Source organism: Callospermophilus lateralis, chromosome 5 (genome assembly GCF_048772815.1).
Source record: "Callospermophilus lateralis isolate mCalLat2 chromosome 5, mCalLat2.hap1, whole genome shotgun sequence".
NCBI lineage: Eukaryota > Metazoa > Chordata > Mammalia > Rodentia > Sciuridae > Callospermophilus > Callospermophilus lateralis.
In genome coordinates, this window is record NC_135309.1 from 17,651,386 (window position 1) to 17,668,098 (window position 16,713).

General features: G+C 44.7%; 1 protein-coding gene across 1 annotated transcript in view; it reads left to right on the forward strand.

Annotated features, from left to right (window-relative positions):
* Positions 1 to 16,713, forward strand: part of Slit3 (slit guidance ligand 3) — a 568,745-nt gene that overhangs the window by 30,488 nt on the left and 521,544 nt on the right. The window contains exon 2 of the mRNA XM_076855688.2: positions 15,734 to 15,805. Within this exon, the coding sequence (XP_076711803.2) occupies positions 15,734 to 15,805 (72 nt within the window). The remainder of the gene's footprint in view (positions 1 to 15,733; positions 15,806 to 16,713) is intronic.

Genomic DNA, 16,713 nt, shown 5'->3' on the forward strand with positions numbered 1-16,713 from the left:
ACTGATTTTGCACATTTGTACAACTCTTTTCAAATTTATAAAATCCTTTCTCTTACATTATCTCATCTAATTGTCTCAAAATCCTCTGAGTTTCAGCCAGGACCATTGAGCCATTTTGCAGGTGAGAAGGGTGGATTGCCCAAACCACACACTTAGCAAGTTATGAGATGGGATGTGAGCCTTGATGCTACAGCCCCCACCTAGTTATCACGACTCTGTGCCGTCCTGCCTTCTCACAGGGGTACAGGGCTGAGCAGCCCCATAGATGACGCCTAGATATGTACCAAGCTTTCTCTGCTCTCAGCGAGCTTATGGGATCACTGAAGCAGGAAGAGCTTTGGTCTATGAAGTGGAGAGAGCATGTGCAACAGGAATCACTCCCACCATCCCCACCAAGGGAAGGTGGGCTGGAAATTGTCCTGCCAGAAGTCTTACGTGGCACCATCAGATGACACCCAGAATTTCCTCGTGCTGAACCTGCAGAGACCTGTCTCTGATTTCCTGCGTGTCACTCAGCAAATTCCCTCCATGTGTGAAATGAGCAGCCAGGCCAACTCTCTGGTAGATGGTGTTAGCTCCAAGTTGCATCATATCCCCCCTCCCCATTCCTTTGCAACAGACCTTAACATTATTCTGTGATTACTTCGCATCATCCTTCCCAAATGTGCATCAAATTAAAGAGTTATTAGGGCATGGCAGGACATGTTTATGGGGGAAGAATTTCCTTTAAAGTCACAGCTCAGCCTGAACTCACTTTATTAGTGTTTATACAAAGCATGTAGTTGGTTCCAATGCAATCCATGTTTATATTCCTGCAGCAATCATTGCATTCCTCTGGCTGCTCCTTCCTGTTTTCTTCAAGGCATTACTGCACCTATATTACAAGTTGATAGCATGTGTGCTTTAAGGCTGGTTGAACCTGGAGGTATGCACCACTTAGAGGTGTAACCATGATGTATCCTGCAAATAGCCATAGACATAGAAATGGCTGGAAGCTTCAGTAAACAGGGAGGAGGACTTCTTAAGAACAAAGACATGGTGGGCCACCAGGCTTTCTGTGAATCCTGTGTCAGTAGTTCTGTCATGGTATTCTGTGGCTCTGACTAGGGTGACCATTGGTAATAATTTACCTAGGACAGTCCCAATTTATACCTGTTTTCCTGATCTAATTATTAACAACATCCTCTTTGTCTCCCCAAGTGTTCAAGTTTGAATAATAAATTGTGTGGTCACTCTAGTCCTGATACCCAGATTTAATGGTATAAATAAAATACTGATATTGGCTTTGGATCTCAAACCATTATCAGCAAAGGGCAAATGTAGCTCATGTAACTCAGTTATAACAGTTGACACAAGCACAGATCATGAAGCCATTAGCAGACATATAGTTGTGCCTTTTGTGTGCCAGGCATTGTGCTATGCCCTTGGGGTTGCAAACAAATAAAATATGGCTTTCGGTCCCAGAAAGTTGGAATTCACTAGTTTGGCTAAAATTTTTAGTAAGTTACTAAGTTTCTCTAACTGAGTCATTTCAGTTTGTCTTTTCCCCTTCAAGACTATGTTTATTTCTGGTTGCTAAGCTTCCTGACACTGACCCCTGACTACCTGGAAATAGGTGCTCCTTTGACATTCACCAGTTGTGGCCCAAGACAAGTGCCTTAATCTCCCCGTGCATCCATTCGTTTATTCATAAAATCGGATAACTGATAGCCTTGACCTCATAAACTGAAGATGAGCATTAAAAGAAGCTCTGAATGTGAAGCCCTTAGCACAGTTCTTGGCATGTGCTAGACAGTGCACACAGGCTCCTGCAAAATTACTTCTCATTCAGCACAAACTTCCATAAGTCCTGATGGAGCTGGTTGCAGCATTTGTACCCCTAGTGACTAGGGTTCAGAGACCTACTTTGAAAAATATATTGTTTAAGATAATGTGTGTTATTGGAGTCCAAAGCCAATGAGAATAACAGATTTGACACTAAGGGGTCAACTGGTATATTGTCCTCCTTTTAAAGATCGGGAAATAACTTTCCAAGGCTGTGCTCTGAATTAGAGAGCAGGGTGAAGGATCATGAATGCCTAATTTCTGAGATGATCTTTCCCACTATGGTATTTTTTCAGGTGTCATGGTCAGCACAGATAAGGCTGTGCTGCAGGAAAAAATAAGCTCAGATATGTCAATGGCAAAACATAATAAAACTGTATTGTGCCTTCTTCCTGATATTGTAGTCCATTCCAGTTGGTCTGGGTATTGGAGACAGCTCATACTAGACAAATTACTCAGCAACCCAGCTCCTTTCACTGTGGAACACCACCATTTTGACATATGGCTTCTCCATGCCAGGAAGATGGCAAGGCTGTGCAGGGTATTTTATGGTGTTGCCTGGAAATAGCATATATTACTTCTAACTACATTATTCTAATCAGAAATCAGTGATGTGGTCCCACTTAAATGTAAAGAGTGTGAGAAATTTGCTGTTTGTCCAGGAGAAAAATGAAACGTTTTGGTGAACACTTAGTGTTGTCCCTGCTGTATCCTCTTCCCGACATTTCGTGCCCTTTCCCAATCTCTTCTTGGATTTCTGTTTGTGACTCCCATTATTTGAAGAGCCACTTTATAACTTGCTATCCTATGTAATATGAGGATAGGTTTGGCAAAAAGGTCTTCTGAGAAGACTCTGGGAGGGTTGGAGGTTACTGGACATGATAAAGAGGGCCATCCAGGGTGAACCCTTTGGATTGATGGTCATCATCTAGGGATTATGGCTTGGAAAAAAAATGTTGTCTTAAGTCATCACGTAAAGACTTTAGGGGGGATTTTTTACCTATTTATTTAGTTTTTCTGGGAGTGAGGACTGGGATATCCTGAAGATGTCATAAGGAGAGAACTCTTTGCAGGATGTGCCTGAGGGGATAAGAGAGCTTTCAGGGGAGGGCTATGGATTGGACCAGGTGCCCCCTCAATGTTAATGGGGCAACAAGGTTCTGCCATTACCTTTTACTTACTTGTGCTCACATTTTACCCCCCAAATCAGCAAATTGATGGTAATGATATATGAATACTTAATATGTGACTAGGCAAAGGATTGAATCACTCTGTATGTATCATCTCATTTAATCTTCACAACATCCTAAAGGTATTGTTACTATGCCCAATTTAAAGATGAGGAAACAGAAGCTTAGTGATAGTCTAAGTAACTTGCTTGGAACCACTTGCCATACCACTCTCTGGTAAGATCTGATCGCAGGGCCCGCCTGCCTAAGCATTGAATAACAGGGATCTCAAATCCAAATGCTTAAAAGAATCATGCAGATAACCTGAGAGATGGCAGCAGATCAATGGCTGGTGAATTCCAGGGCATATGCCTCATCCAGTGTGTGCATTTGCCTCTTGGCACCAGCATATTGGTGGCCATGAAGTCCTAGAGTTATCTGATCATCTGATTTTTTTTTTTTTTTTTTTTGGATTCAGGCTAGAATTCTAGGTTTGTATAATAAATACTTCAAAATTGGCAATTAATTTGCACATGTGAAACTCACAGTGCGAACCAGACTAGACATGTCTGTGGGTCAGAATTCACCCAGAGGCTACCAGTTTGTAGGTTTTACTATGCTGCCCCCAGCAAAGGGCTTGTCATGTTCCACATGGGCCACTTTGTGTTGGAGCTTGAAGTTGACCTAAGCAAGACAGTGACAGGGAGCCCTCCTGCTGCAAGGGAAGAAAAAAATGGAGACACCATGCCCATCCCTCCTGGCAGAGCCTTTACCAGGGCCTCAGCCATCCATCTAGCCTGCCCCTCTGCCTGGCCCATTCTTCTCCCTGCAGGTAACTGTCTGCACAGGGCTGGCTGCAAACATTTGCAGGTGTAAAATTATATATGCGAGAGCATTGCCAAGCCGAAAACTTAGCCCAGGGAGGCTTAGTTCCCAAACAACTGTGGTAGTGTGAAGCCAGTTTTCAAAATCAAATTCAGTCGTTTCTTTCTCGAATGCGTGTATATGTTTTTAAACTTATATGTGGTTATGTAACCGATGAGACTGCAGTGCAAACATAGAGAATTCTCGAATAATCCCTCCTGTTGGGTGAGGTGGGAGCCCTGTGAGGGTGATCTACAGGGACACCATCCAGCTGACTGTGACCAGAGGTACTGGAATTGCATAGTTTTGGAACACATGCTGCTCTGTCTTCCCTCAGGATGGGCAAGCGGGTGGCATCAGATACTTTGGGTTGGGAAGAGGAGAGGCAGACAGAAAGACACCCATTAGGGCAGGGCAATCTGAGCAGCCCTGAGAGCTGCCCTTGGGCCCACAGGGATCATCTTTAGCTAGCTGGCCAAATCTCCAGAATCTCAAATAGCTTTTCTCTATCTCGTCACTGCAGCTATGGGGAGAGTCTCAGATCCCCTGAAATACTTTTATCTACACTTCTATCTCCACCACTGTGTATGTGGTGGTGGTGGTACTGGGGGGGTGGGGGTAAGAGGTATGTGAATAGTACCTGTTTACTCTAGAAAACATTGACTATATTGGTTTGCAAAATGTGAAATATTAAAAATATAAAACAGAACAAAACAAAACCCATCATCACGAAAAACAAAACCACAATTTGGAGAGCCTGGGAAAAAACCTCTTGCCCTACCTCCCTGAGGAGACCAGCAAGTATATTTTCCATGTGCCACCAAGGTGTCTGGGAGAAGGGTGGTAGTGATCTCTCTAGTCCTCTGAGAGACGAGTCAACACACAGGAAGCAGGGACAACATATGAGGTGGAAGAGAATGTGACAAAAGACCAAGTGAATTGGGAAGAGACCCGGGGATCCAGAATCTCCTGGAAGGGAGATCCTTGGGTGGGTTGGACTGGCTGCGAGGATGCACTGGGCCATGACAAAGCCTGAAATTGGTTGTTTCTGTTTTCCGGGTCTTTGCACTAGGGTCCTTCCTTGCTTTTGCCCAGCTCCTGGTGATGGCAAACAATCTTGGTGCTCTTTGGCTTGCAGGTGTCTTGCTCTAATCTACTGTCACAAGGTGTGATCTCCCTGTGTCTCTGCCTCTTTTTCCTTTAAGGTTAGGGTTCACCCTAATGACCTCATTTTAACCCAACTACATCTGCAAAGACTCTTAGTTCCAAATAAGGCAACGTTCACATTAACAGGGATGAGGACTTTAACATCCTTTGGAGGCACACAGTTCAAACCCTAACAGCAATATGATGGGTGGAGAGAGGACACGGAGGGCTTTCAAAGTCAGCAAATACTGGAGCATATGTGTTGACAGAGTGCTTAGCACCGATCCTGGATCTGGTAGGTGCTCCATAACTCTCCATGGCTATAGAGGGAAGAATTAAATGAGGTGTACTAAGGGCAGCATGAGACCCACCTGGCACAGGACTGCTGCACTCCAGGCTGGCGTTGAAGGAGTTCATCAGTGGCAGGGAAAGGCTGAGCCTGTGCCAGTTCCTTTCCTACTGGACCCCTTCTCTGGTGCCCCCTGTGGGAGGCATGTTGTCAACCCCAGGGTACCCCAGCCTGGATGCCCCTTGCCTCTCTGAGCCTATCTGGAGTCTTCCACTGCCGTCTCCTGGGGCCTCCTTTTGGTGGTTAAGACAATTCAAATGCCTTCCACCCTCAGGTCTTTTGTTTCTGTTTCTCCATTGGAAACCTCTCCCTTCAGCCTCTCCCTTCAGCTTCTCCCCTCAGGTGGCTCTCTTCCTTCTGGTCTCAGACTCAGGTTCCCTCTCCCAGAGAGGTCCTCCTGACTGCCAGCAAGGTAGGCCTCCCCTTCCCCTCACCTGTCTGCATTCTCTTCCTCTCTCCCTGAAACTTCCCAGCTGATTTCCCTGCTGTGATCTATGGTTACATTGTTGGTGGTTGCCTGACTCCCACTGTAGTCCTTGTCTCTTGCTGCCTAACAATCTGACCACAAACCCAGCAGCTTAAAACAATACACATCCCTCCCTCACGGTCTGCAGGGCCTCTGCTTTAGGGTCTCGTGGGGCCACTTTGGGCTCGTGGCTGAGATTGTGTCTTATATTGAGATGCAACTGTGGAGAATCAACTTCCAAGGTTGTTGGTAGAATTCAGTGCCTTGTGGACAGAGGGCTTCACCTTCTTGCAGGCTGTCTTCAGCTCCCGGTTAGCAGTTATTGGAGACTGCTCTCACTTCCTTGTCACGTGAGCCTCCCTAATGTGGCCACTTGCTTCATGGTAGTTTGGAAGGCAAGAGTTCTCTAGCGAGATGAGCATTAAGATCACAAGGAATGTGGCCCAAAGAGGACCTCCCAGCACCTTTGCTGCATCATGTTATTAGAGGCAAGTCTGTATCTCCTTCCCAGACTCTAGAAGGGATGGTGATGGCCATAAGGACCATCTTGAAACTTCTCTGCCGCACTCACCAAGGGAACAAAAGTTCCTTGAAAGGAGTTTCTTTGTTTAACATTCTTTATGGCCATGAAAATAAGGTAAGGCAGGCTCAGAGCAGGTGCGTAATGAAGGTTTGTCTTAGGAAGCAAAACAGGATGGAAGGGAGGAAGGGGTAGAGGAAGATAGGAAAGGCAGGAAGGAAGGGAGAGAGGGGCCTGCTTCTCCATGCAACGTGCTTGAACAACTCAAGAGTCAGCGTGCAGTTACCCTAAGGCAATGCCTCTGGTCTATTATACATGCTGTATCTTTTACCCAGAATGGGTTCTTGCTCTCTTATTACCAATTTCCACCTGGGCTTGGTCCTCTCCAATAAATGAACCCAAGCACTGGTCAAGCTGCAATGGGAGTTTTGTCCTTGGCCAAAAAATAGGAGAAGCAGGGAGGTATGGCTCTGAGAGCTTCTCCGCTGGAGGCTGTGTGCCAGAGGTCTAGGGTAAGCAAAGTCGGGGGAGGGACAGGCCAATGGGGGTATTTTTGAGGTTTCTGGGGATGGTGGAGAATATAGGCCCTGCCTTTTTTGCTCCTTTTATAGCCTCTTCTGGTCAACATCATGATGACTGTCAATGGTTATGGCACAAAAGAGCAGGAATTTTACCAGGGAAATGCAGTAGGAGGAGGAGATAATGAGCCTAAAGGCACTCGGCTCCTGTTGCTGCTGAAGCTGCCCTGGTTTGGCTCTATCTGTGCTATTCTTGGGGCTCAATAGGTAGTTGGGAAACTTCCTTACTTCTGGGATACAGAGAGCATGGCTAGTGTCTTGTGTGAGTCTCCCCCACAGACAGTTAGGGTAAAGCATGTGATTGGAACCCCTCTTATGGGAAAAGAGTATGTTAACTGGTTGGGGAAAAGCAATCTACTCCCTTTCCCCTGGTGACACTTGCCTGTTTCCAGGTGAACCTGGCTGTGCTCAACTCATTCTCAGGTCTTAGTTAAAAGGCCACCTTTTTCTACAAGCCTCTCTTGACCCTTATATTTCCATGCTCATTCCTTTATATTCTCCAGAAGCTTTGGTTTTGCCTGTGGCCTAGCACAGAGCAGGAGTGTACTACATTCCCTGGTCCAAATCCAGCCTTCTCCAGGCTGTTTTTATGAATAATGTTTTATCTGGGAATAAAACCATTTCTATTTGTTACATATAGTCTGGGGCTAATCTCACACTATAGAGAAAGTTGGATAGTTGTGACAGAAAACATGGCTGACCAAATCCAAATTATTTACCTCATGGCTTTTTAAATAAAATTTGTCAACTTGTGATACAGTTGTGATAGTCTTTGCTAATTTCTTCTTTATTTTTTCTTCATTAAACTCTAGGTTCCTTGGGCAGAGATCATGCCAGCATTATTTAATCTGTGTCCTAGCATTTATTACAGCTCCTGAGAGTTGGCCAAGATACATTTGTTGAATAAATGATGTATCAGTAAGAAACAAAAAAAATAGGTGGAAAATTTGAATTAGAATTGCCCAAGGAAGATTGGTTTGCACAGAGAATATTTCATATGTGTGAGTATGGTTTGGGAAACCACAAAGGATTAAAGAAGGAGAGTAGTTTCCCCACTAAGCCCGAAGAGATGAGAGGAAGAAAAGTGTTCTTGAACCAGAGAACTGAGAGAATCCTGAAGAGGAGTAGTGAACTTTGGTGGCAAAACCAGCTAACCTGATGGACTCTCAGGAAGGAAGCTGGAGACTGTATTCCTTGTCTTCATCCTGTTTTTCCTTCCTGACTCCTGACCACCTCACAGGGAGGTAAAAGGGCACAGGAGCCAGCCCTGCACCAGGTCCATTTAGCCTCCCAGGGTGGAACAGGATGGAGAGCAGATAACTGACACTGAGGCCGAAGCCCCCTCACCAGCTCCTTCTGGTTTGATTGGATCCCCTCCTTACTGGTGGCATATCAGGGCTCCGGGCTGTCTTGGTTCGGGCCCCTCTTGCCTTTTTCCTGAGACAAGTCTCTGAATCATGCTCTGGGGTCCTGATGGTGTGGATTCAGCACCACATCTGAAGCCTTGTTCAGGAGCTTCCTGCCTTGTCCTCAGTCCCTTCATTTCTGTGTAATTCCCACCCATGGCTCTGCTGTCACCATCCCGCCACAGTGTCTGCCCTCCCTGTCTCTTCTAGAAGGTCTTTCAGGAACTCTTCTAGAAGGTCTTCTTCTGAGTTTCTGCTCTTAATGTTCTCTCATGCCTAGTTTCCCACTCCCCATGGAATTTCGACCACATCTCTTAGCGTTTAGTTTTGCAAATTCTTACATTGTTCCCTAAGTATCTTAATCCATCTGCTCAACTAGACTCCAAGCTCCCTGAGGGTAAGGACCAAGCTATATTCTTTTAAGTTTTTAAACCAGCTTGGTTATGGCTCCCAAGATATGAGAATGACAGACCTTTAAATTGACAGGCCTTCGTAAGTCATGTTGCCTACCCTCCTCTGCATCTCCAGGAAGCTGTAGACATCATGCCCTGCATGGATTCTCTACAATCTCTGCTGGTGCACACTTATAATGGGTTCAATGACAATGTGTGGCAGCTTGTGCATTTTCATCTTTTGATGAGAGCCTGCTGTTCTTTCCTACTACCTAGAAGTTGACATTCTGTATTCACGTGTTGTACAGGGGATGAGGATCTGGTTTTAAAAGTCTGATCTGAACCTATTATGTTCTCTGTATGGTGCCCTTTATTTATAGTGATGTTATACCCCAATAAATCAATTGTAAGCTAAAAATATCCTAAATCGAAACTGCATGTAATAAGCCTCACCCATTGCACATCATAGCTTAGCCTGAGTGCCTTAAATATGCTTAAGACACTTGAGGTAGCCTGGAGTTGTCAAAATCATCAAACACAAACTCTAATTTTAAATAAAGTGTTGAATATATCATACAATTTATTAAAAAACAATGATTGAGAATGCTTTAGCCATACTGCAGAGTTGGAAAACTCAAGTTGAATCATCATAGATAAATATCCCTTTGAAGCCCATCCTGACCATGCCTTTGCCTACATCCTCTCCTGATCAGTTGTTGGCAGTGGGTGAAAATGCACTGCTCTGAGCACTGTCTAGAAACTCTTCCCTCACACATTGTCCTTTGCATCTCAGGATTATCCTGCAGAGCTGATATTTTGGGTCATAATTTACAAAACTCACAACAGAAATTATAACTTCTGAGGCTCAGTGAAGTTGATCATTCCCAAGGCCACACAGCTAAGAAGATGGGATTCAAATCCATAACTCCCGGGTTTTCCACTGAAGCCCCCTTCTCTACACTGTGTTGTTTCCCTGTAGACTTTTCCTCCTCCCTCTTCACGGATGTGCCATGGCATAAAGAAGGCTCTGCACAATGTTGCAGAATGAATAAAGAGGAAGGCATGAATGTGAAGGCTCTGCACAATGTTGCAGAATGAATAAAGAGAAAGGTATGAATGTGCTTGTGCCAAGACAGGGAGAGTGGCATGCCTCAAAAAATGTCATTTTTGTTTCATATTTTGTTTCATTTTTTTCCAATGTTGTTCTGAATTCCTCTTTCTTCCCGCTCCTCTCAAAGTGTCAAGCAGATGTGAAAATACCACAGAGTTCCAAGGTTCAGCATTGGTTTATGATTCTCTGACTGGAATGGGGAAAAAATAATGTGGGGATCACCATGGCGATGCCTGTTTATGGAGTGGCATGACAGATGACGGGCACCATGGTAGACACCAGATGTGGGCAGAGGCCACAGGGATGATATTCCTTCATGGGTTGCCTAGGGACTCAGTGTTCCTACTGCCCAGCTTCACCGAGATGGAGTGGGAAACATGCCATCTTGACTTGAGCTGTTCACTAGGAGTGTGCCTTTGTTTTTTCAATGTACAGGGGTAGGAAATTCTGTTCTGTCATACTGTATTTATTTATGCATCCTCTTTCTCTCTCCATTCAGTAGATAACTTGACACAGTAGAAAATCCTCAGGCTCTAGTGGTAGATGGACAGCATATGATGGCTAAAAGCTTGACTTCTGTATTCAAAGAGTCCAGGTTCAATCCCAGCCTCAGTGTTATCTGACCTCATGGGCAACTCTTCTAAGAGTCAGAGTTAGGAGAAGCTAACCTTTAGTCTCCTTGTGTAAAAAATGAGATAATAGTACCTATTACAGATGATTGCTCTCTGGATTAGAGAAATGGATCCAAAGTCTTTAGCACTGTACTAGGTGCATAGTGTAGGCTCAGCACATGCCAGCCCTTAAGAAGGCTGATCTGTGGTGGTTTTTATCTGTTGAAGAGAAACAGAACTGTGCAGAGACAAGACAGAAACAAGGATGATGTGTTAGTCATCTTTTTCGCTGCTTTGACTAAAAGATCAGATCAGAACAATTGTAGAGGAGGAAAAGTTTATTTGAGGGCTCATGGCTTCAGAGGTCCTAGTGCATAAGCGGCCAGCTCCATTCTTCAGGGCTCAAGGTGAGACAGAACATCATAGCGGAAAAGTGTGGCAGAGGGATGCAGCTCAATTACAATCAGGAAGCAGAGAGAGACTCCACTTGCCAGGTTACAAATATATACCCAAAGTCCTGCTCCAATTCCTACCTCCCCCACTCACACTCCACCCTTTCTCAGTCCCTATCAGTAGTGGATTAGATTGCTGATTGGGTTAAGACTCTTATAACCCAATCATTTCTCCTCTGAACCTTTTTGCATTGTTTTACACATGAGCTTTTGGAGGGCACTTCACACCCCAGATCTTAACAGATGGAAAGATAAGGCATTGGTCTTGCCAGTATGGAATGCTATCACATTTCAGTGGCTTAGCAGTCCTTTCCCAGCTTGACTGAGTCTAATGTATGTACATGGGGAGGCCAAGCAGGAGAGGTCTCTGTCCATGAACTCATACATGGTTTTGCCATCCTGGGAGTCCTCTGCTCTACCTAGTGAATCCAGCACCATATGAGGAAAGAGAAAGTGTGGAGGATTAGGCAGGAAGTTTCATGGCTCCAGGCCTGATGGCAGCATATGGCACTTCTGCCTGTGTAGTAGTGATGAGAGTGAGTCATGGGACGTGTGCAAGGGAAACTGGGAAATGTAATCTATATGCGTGCACAAAATGGTTTGGTGGTCAACTCTGCAGTCTGCCGCAGTCTGCCACAGTATTCAGTAGTGATAATAATTATCACGATGAGTAAAGGAACATCACAGTGGTTCCTCATGATGTCTTGTGAGCATTCCTAATTATGCAGTCTTTTTTTTCCTTCTAGAAGTTTTATAGTTTTTTTAATGATAATAATAAAAACTTTAATATCTAGTTTAACACATAATCACAATATTCAAAAGCTAATATTCAGAATAAATGTATTCTGAACATTAATTATGCAGTCTTTACTTTCCTGAGCCTCAGAGAGGGCCAGTTCTCATCCCCAGAGTGACACGTGTGTGCCTTCACCCCTGTGAGCCATTCTTGACTGTAACAATGGACTGAGGATGGCCAAGGTGACAGGCGGGTCTCAGCTTTGCCATGGAGACCATGTGAATGGGGCTTCTAAATGCTCAGAAGGTGGCCTTCTCTTCTTTTCTGTTCTACCTCTGTTGTTACAAAATGAATCACCCCAAAACTCAATAGCTTAAAATACAGCATTTGCTTTACCATTATCTACCACAGTTTCTGTGGGTCAGGAAACCACGAGGGGGTTAGCTAGATGGTTTGAGCTCTGAGTTCCTCCTAAGTTAGCCTGCTGGCAACTGGCTGGAGCCTTGAGGCTGTGTTTACCCGGCATGCCTGCCCTCTTGGCTAGAAGGCTCTAACAGCCAGATGGGCTCCTGGAGTCCCTCTCCTGGTCTCATTAGAAGATCTCCAGATCTCCTGCTTTTCACATGGCAGCTCAAAGCTTCAATGCAAGTGCTGAGAGAGAGAAAGAGCGCTCATGGCATGATGAGTGCCCCAAGCCCCCGGCAGCCACCTGTTGCCTCCTCTAGCCGCAGACATCCAGCAGAATTACTTCTGTCACAATCTTGTTTTCCCAGCAGTCTTCATGGAACTGCTTGGGTTCAAGGAAAATGTACACAGACTCTACCTACATCTTTTGATGGTGAGTGTCAGGAAAAAAACTGTAGACACATTTTGCAGCCAGCATGCTTTCTTGCCCCCCATCTACAGGCATCCTTGCTCCCCCCATCTGGGTCACCCCTCGTGAGACCACTACTCATCCTAGGCAGACATGTACTGATTCCCTCAGAGGCCAGCAGGGATCAAAAAGTCTTGCTAAACATCCAGGGAAGCCTAGACTGAGGCAGTGGGGACTGGAGTGGGATGGCAGCTCCTCATTAGTGTCATTTAATTAATTTGCATCTCCAGCCAAGCATGTTTGAAGGCCAGGCTTGGTTTTTCGCCATCCTATGGTCTATACGTAGGAGATGGTAACAGCAACCATGGAAACTCAAAGAAATTAAGTGATTTAGTCAAATTCACAGCTGGGGCTGGGAGCAGAGGGTTGGACAGAGATCTGAAACTGGACCTGTCTCCCATCAAAGACCACATGCTCCCTGGCTTCTCTATGGTGGAGGTAGACAGAGGCTAATAGCAGAGCTCAGCTGTGGGGAGAGCCCTTCCCTCCTCTCTGGCCCCCTTCACCACTCTGTATCCAGGAGCCATGGAAATAGATGTCATAGAAACACTGTGATGGAGAGGTAGCAGGAGGGGCTCCTCTTGGTGCTGTCACTCTTTCAATCAAGAAATACACCCTTTTCACCTATAAGAAGATGGCCATAAAGGGGGCTCTTGGGGAGATTTGTTTGAAGTCACAAAGCTTGAGGTGTAGGGTGGTCAGCTTCTCTTGAGGAACCAAAATTTCAGAGTAGAGCTGGGAGCTTGCACATCCAGTAAATGAGATAATCATAATAGCCGTGATTTAGTATGTAGCAAATGTTGGATGAGCACTGTGTATCTATCATCTCATTTAACCCTCTTAAAAGCTATTGAGGTCAAGGTCATCATCCTCGTGTTGTCAGTGGAAAACAGATCCTCGAAATGAAGCAAACTGCCCTTAGGTCATCAGGTGGCTAGGCTCAGAACTGCTTGGCTGTGGATCCTGGGTTCACAAACACTGACTCTGCCAGGAGAGCCCCACCGGATACCCACCCCTGCCTTATCCTTGCATTTGAGCAGCACATTTTGTGCCCCTTTACATAATAATATTAATTGAAGATATTGGTGCCACATCCATCAGCACAAGTTGCTACTATTACATGCTGTGTCTTGATAATTAAACCCTTAGTTGCATTGTCATATTTGCAGTTGTTGAGGTCCCCAGACATCTGTCTCAGTGCAGTCGGAAGGTGAGAAGAATGTGCATGATGTTGGGGGCTCACACATATGGCCTGGCTGCTGGTTTTTGCCCCTCTCACAGTCCTTCTTGACTTCCCACTGCTCCTATTGCTCTTTCTTCGAAGCATGCTCCATGATCTGATAAGGCGAATGCTGCTTCCCCATGTCAGGCTAGCTAGGAAGCAACCTGGATGGCTGTTAAATGTTATGGAAAACTAGATGAGGAAGGGAGGTGGTACCCAGGCGAAGTCCCTTGAGGACTCACTTGATTTTTATTTCTGATTTTAGGAGAATAGTCCCTCTCAAGCCTGATTATTTTTCAGACAAAGTGCTGGAATCTGAAAACTGTTTCCATGTTCCTTTTATGTAAATGGAGTCTTTCTGGGGCATTGTTGCATGATGGGAACTTTAGAATCCAACTAGGAAAGCCAAAGAAATGTGAATCCTCGGATGCTGTGGGGCTCTCCTGACAGAGTCAGTGTTTGGAAGCCTGAGCTCCAGAGCCAAGCAGTCCTGAGTTTGAATCCCTGCACAGCCACCTGGTGACCTAAGGGCAGTTCATCACTGGGAAGATGCCTCATGGTGGCCATGTGCCCTCTAATGACATTCTGGCCAATGATGACCCACATATCCAAAAGTGACCCCTTAAGATGATACTGTCTCAGGACACTGTAGTTTTCTAGTTTGTGTAAGTATACTCAACAATGTCTGCACAGTGATAAAATCACTCAATGACACATTTTTCAGACAGGTCTGATTATTAAGTGATGTGCCCCACAGAATATAGATGTTCTGGAGGAGAGAGGGCCAATTCACAGATACCTGGTACAAACAGCAAGGGCCAAATCTCTGAAACATTTCTCATGTGGAAAGCATAATATGTAGAGATTAATTGTTAATCATCCATTCTTAAGAATTGAAACATTTTATTCTTGGTTCCTTCTTTAGCATCCATACTCATAGATGAAGTTAGTGAACATAGAATATTTATATTTATATGCAGTTTCCCTTCATCCTGGTTTCTTCACTCATGATGTCCCCTACATCCTTGACTCCAATATTATTACCAGAGGCTTTCATGGAGAATTCTCCTCTTTGGGGCCATTTTTAGGAGCATAAGCTTACAAGTGAAGGCAGGAGTATTCATGCAGCTGTCTTTACCTAAGGAATGAGATGAGCAGCTACCTCTACCATGTGCCAGGGACATACTCTACTATGTTGGGCTGTGGAATTAAGTGAGAGATGGTCTTTGTCCTCAGGGAGTATGCAAAGTAGTTGGAAAATAGATATTTGTTTGTTTGTCTATTGGACACTCTTGTCTATTGGTATCTAGCTATATATCAAAGTCAGTAAAGATTCTTTTGGTTTCAAGTGATAGAAAATTCAATTCAAACTGGTTTAAGCCAAAATATGAATGTGATGGTATAGATGAGCTCATGTAATGTTAGACTACAGAGGCATGTGGCTTCTGAGAAGGTCCAGACACTCAAATGACAGCACAAAGAATGTCTTTTTCATCTTCTGGTTCTGGGACACTGTCTTTTAATGGTGGCAAGATGGCTTTGGGGAAACCTGAAGTTCAGCAATCCCAGTTGATACAGAATTATTGTTAGTATGAGTCGTGTATGCATTTCTCAACCAATTGTTGTGATCAGAGTGATTGAAGATACTTATAAGCCTGTCCTGGATCAGGTGCCCATTCCTGGGATCCCTAGAATCCAAATGAGGAGTTAGCCCCACTTGTGTGACATGACCTGAAAGCCAGGGAAGGAGGGATATCCAAAGCAAAGTTTGGTAGTTGAAGAAGGGGCCACAGAAGTCAGGCACTTAAGTATAACAAAGCTCCTCTACCTAATAATGAATGGCTTCTTCCAAACAGCTTCAATGAGGCCGGTTGGGCATGCTCAAGGGATAGCATTACTCATTGCAATTGCTTTCTCCTTGACAGGCAGCAGCCTCTCAGTCCAAGCCAGTCTGGGTTGAAGAGACCAGAAGTAACCTGCAAAAATCTGACCTGATTTTGCTTTCCTTTGCAGTGACCTGGACAGAAATAATATCACCAGGATTACCAAGATGGACTTTGCTGGGCTCAAGAACCTCCGAGTCTTGTAAGTAGCAGATGGTTCTCCAGTGCGTTTTCATTTTCACCTTTTTAGCCTTGTGAAAATGTTCTCTGCCCTGACCTCACACTCCCAAGCACTGGGCAACAGGAATTCACGATCTTGCCGCAGAAAACCCTTCATTACTGTACCCAAGTGCTCACAGGTATCTCATTCCATGTCTGGATGCTGCTGGCTGGGCGAGATAGATGGAAGGGCTTGGTTCCAGTGACAGGGAAAACAGAGCTATAAACGAATAAATCAATATGCCCAGCTTCCAGACTGACAGCAATGTCAAGTTGACTAACCATGCTTTCCTTCAATAGAGATTATAATTTCTTCTCTAGCCTGTACATTAAAATAGCAATCAGGACAAAGGTTATTTATCTTGTTGCTTAATGGAGAGGAAGGAGGGAGAGGGTCAGACAGGGTCGGAGCCCTTGCTGAACGTTCACAGCTGTGCAGCTAGGTAGCAAAATTTGAGATGGGCATTGATGGAATAAGGGAGCAAGAAATATGTGGTCTCATAATTGTGTATTGAGCACTTTCACATATCCTTAAGGCTGCGAGTAGTAAGAAGCTTCCCAAATGCTTGTTTACTGAAAAGTCTAAGACTCCCAGAGTGCAATAGGAATTCACCTCCCTGGGAGCAAATGGATCCTCTTTCCCTCTCTGCTCAGTGGATGATTTTGGTCTGTCAGCCTGGCTGTAGACATGAAGTATAACTTGGGCAATGTGGCCATAGCCTTGATGCCATAGAATATCAGCTATCATTTCTTTTTCTACTAAAAGTGATGTAAGTGTTAGTACCTAAAAGCCATTTCTTTCTTTTTCCTAATAGCCTGTATAACAGGGTGAATTTGTACTTAGATGTCACGGACTTAGAACTAATTGCCAGTGTAACTTGGGCAAATCTC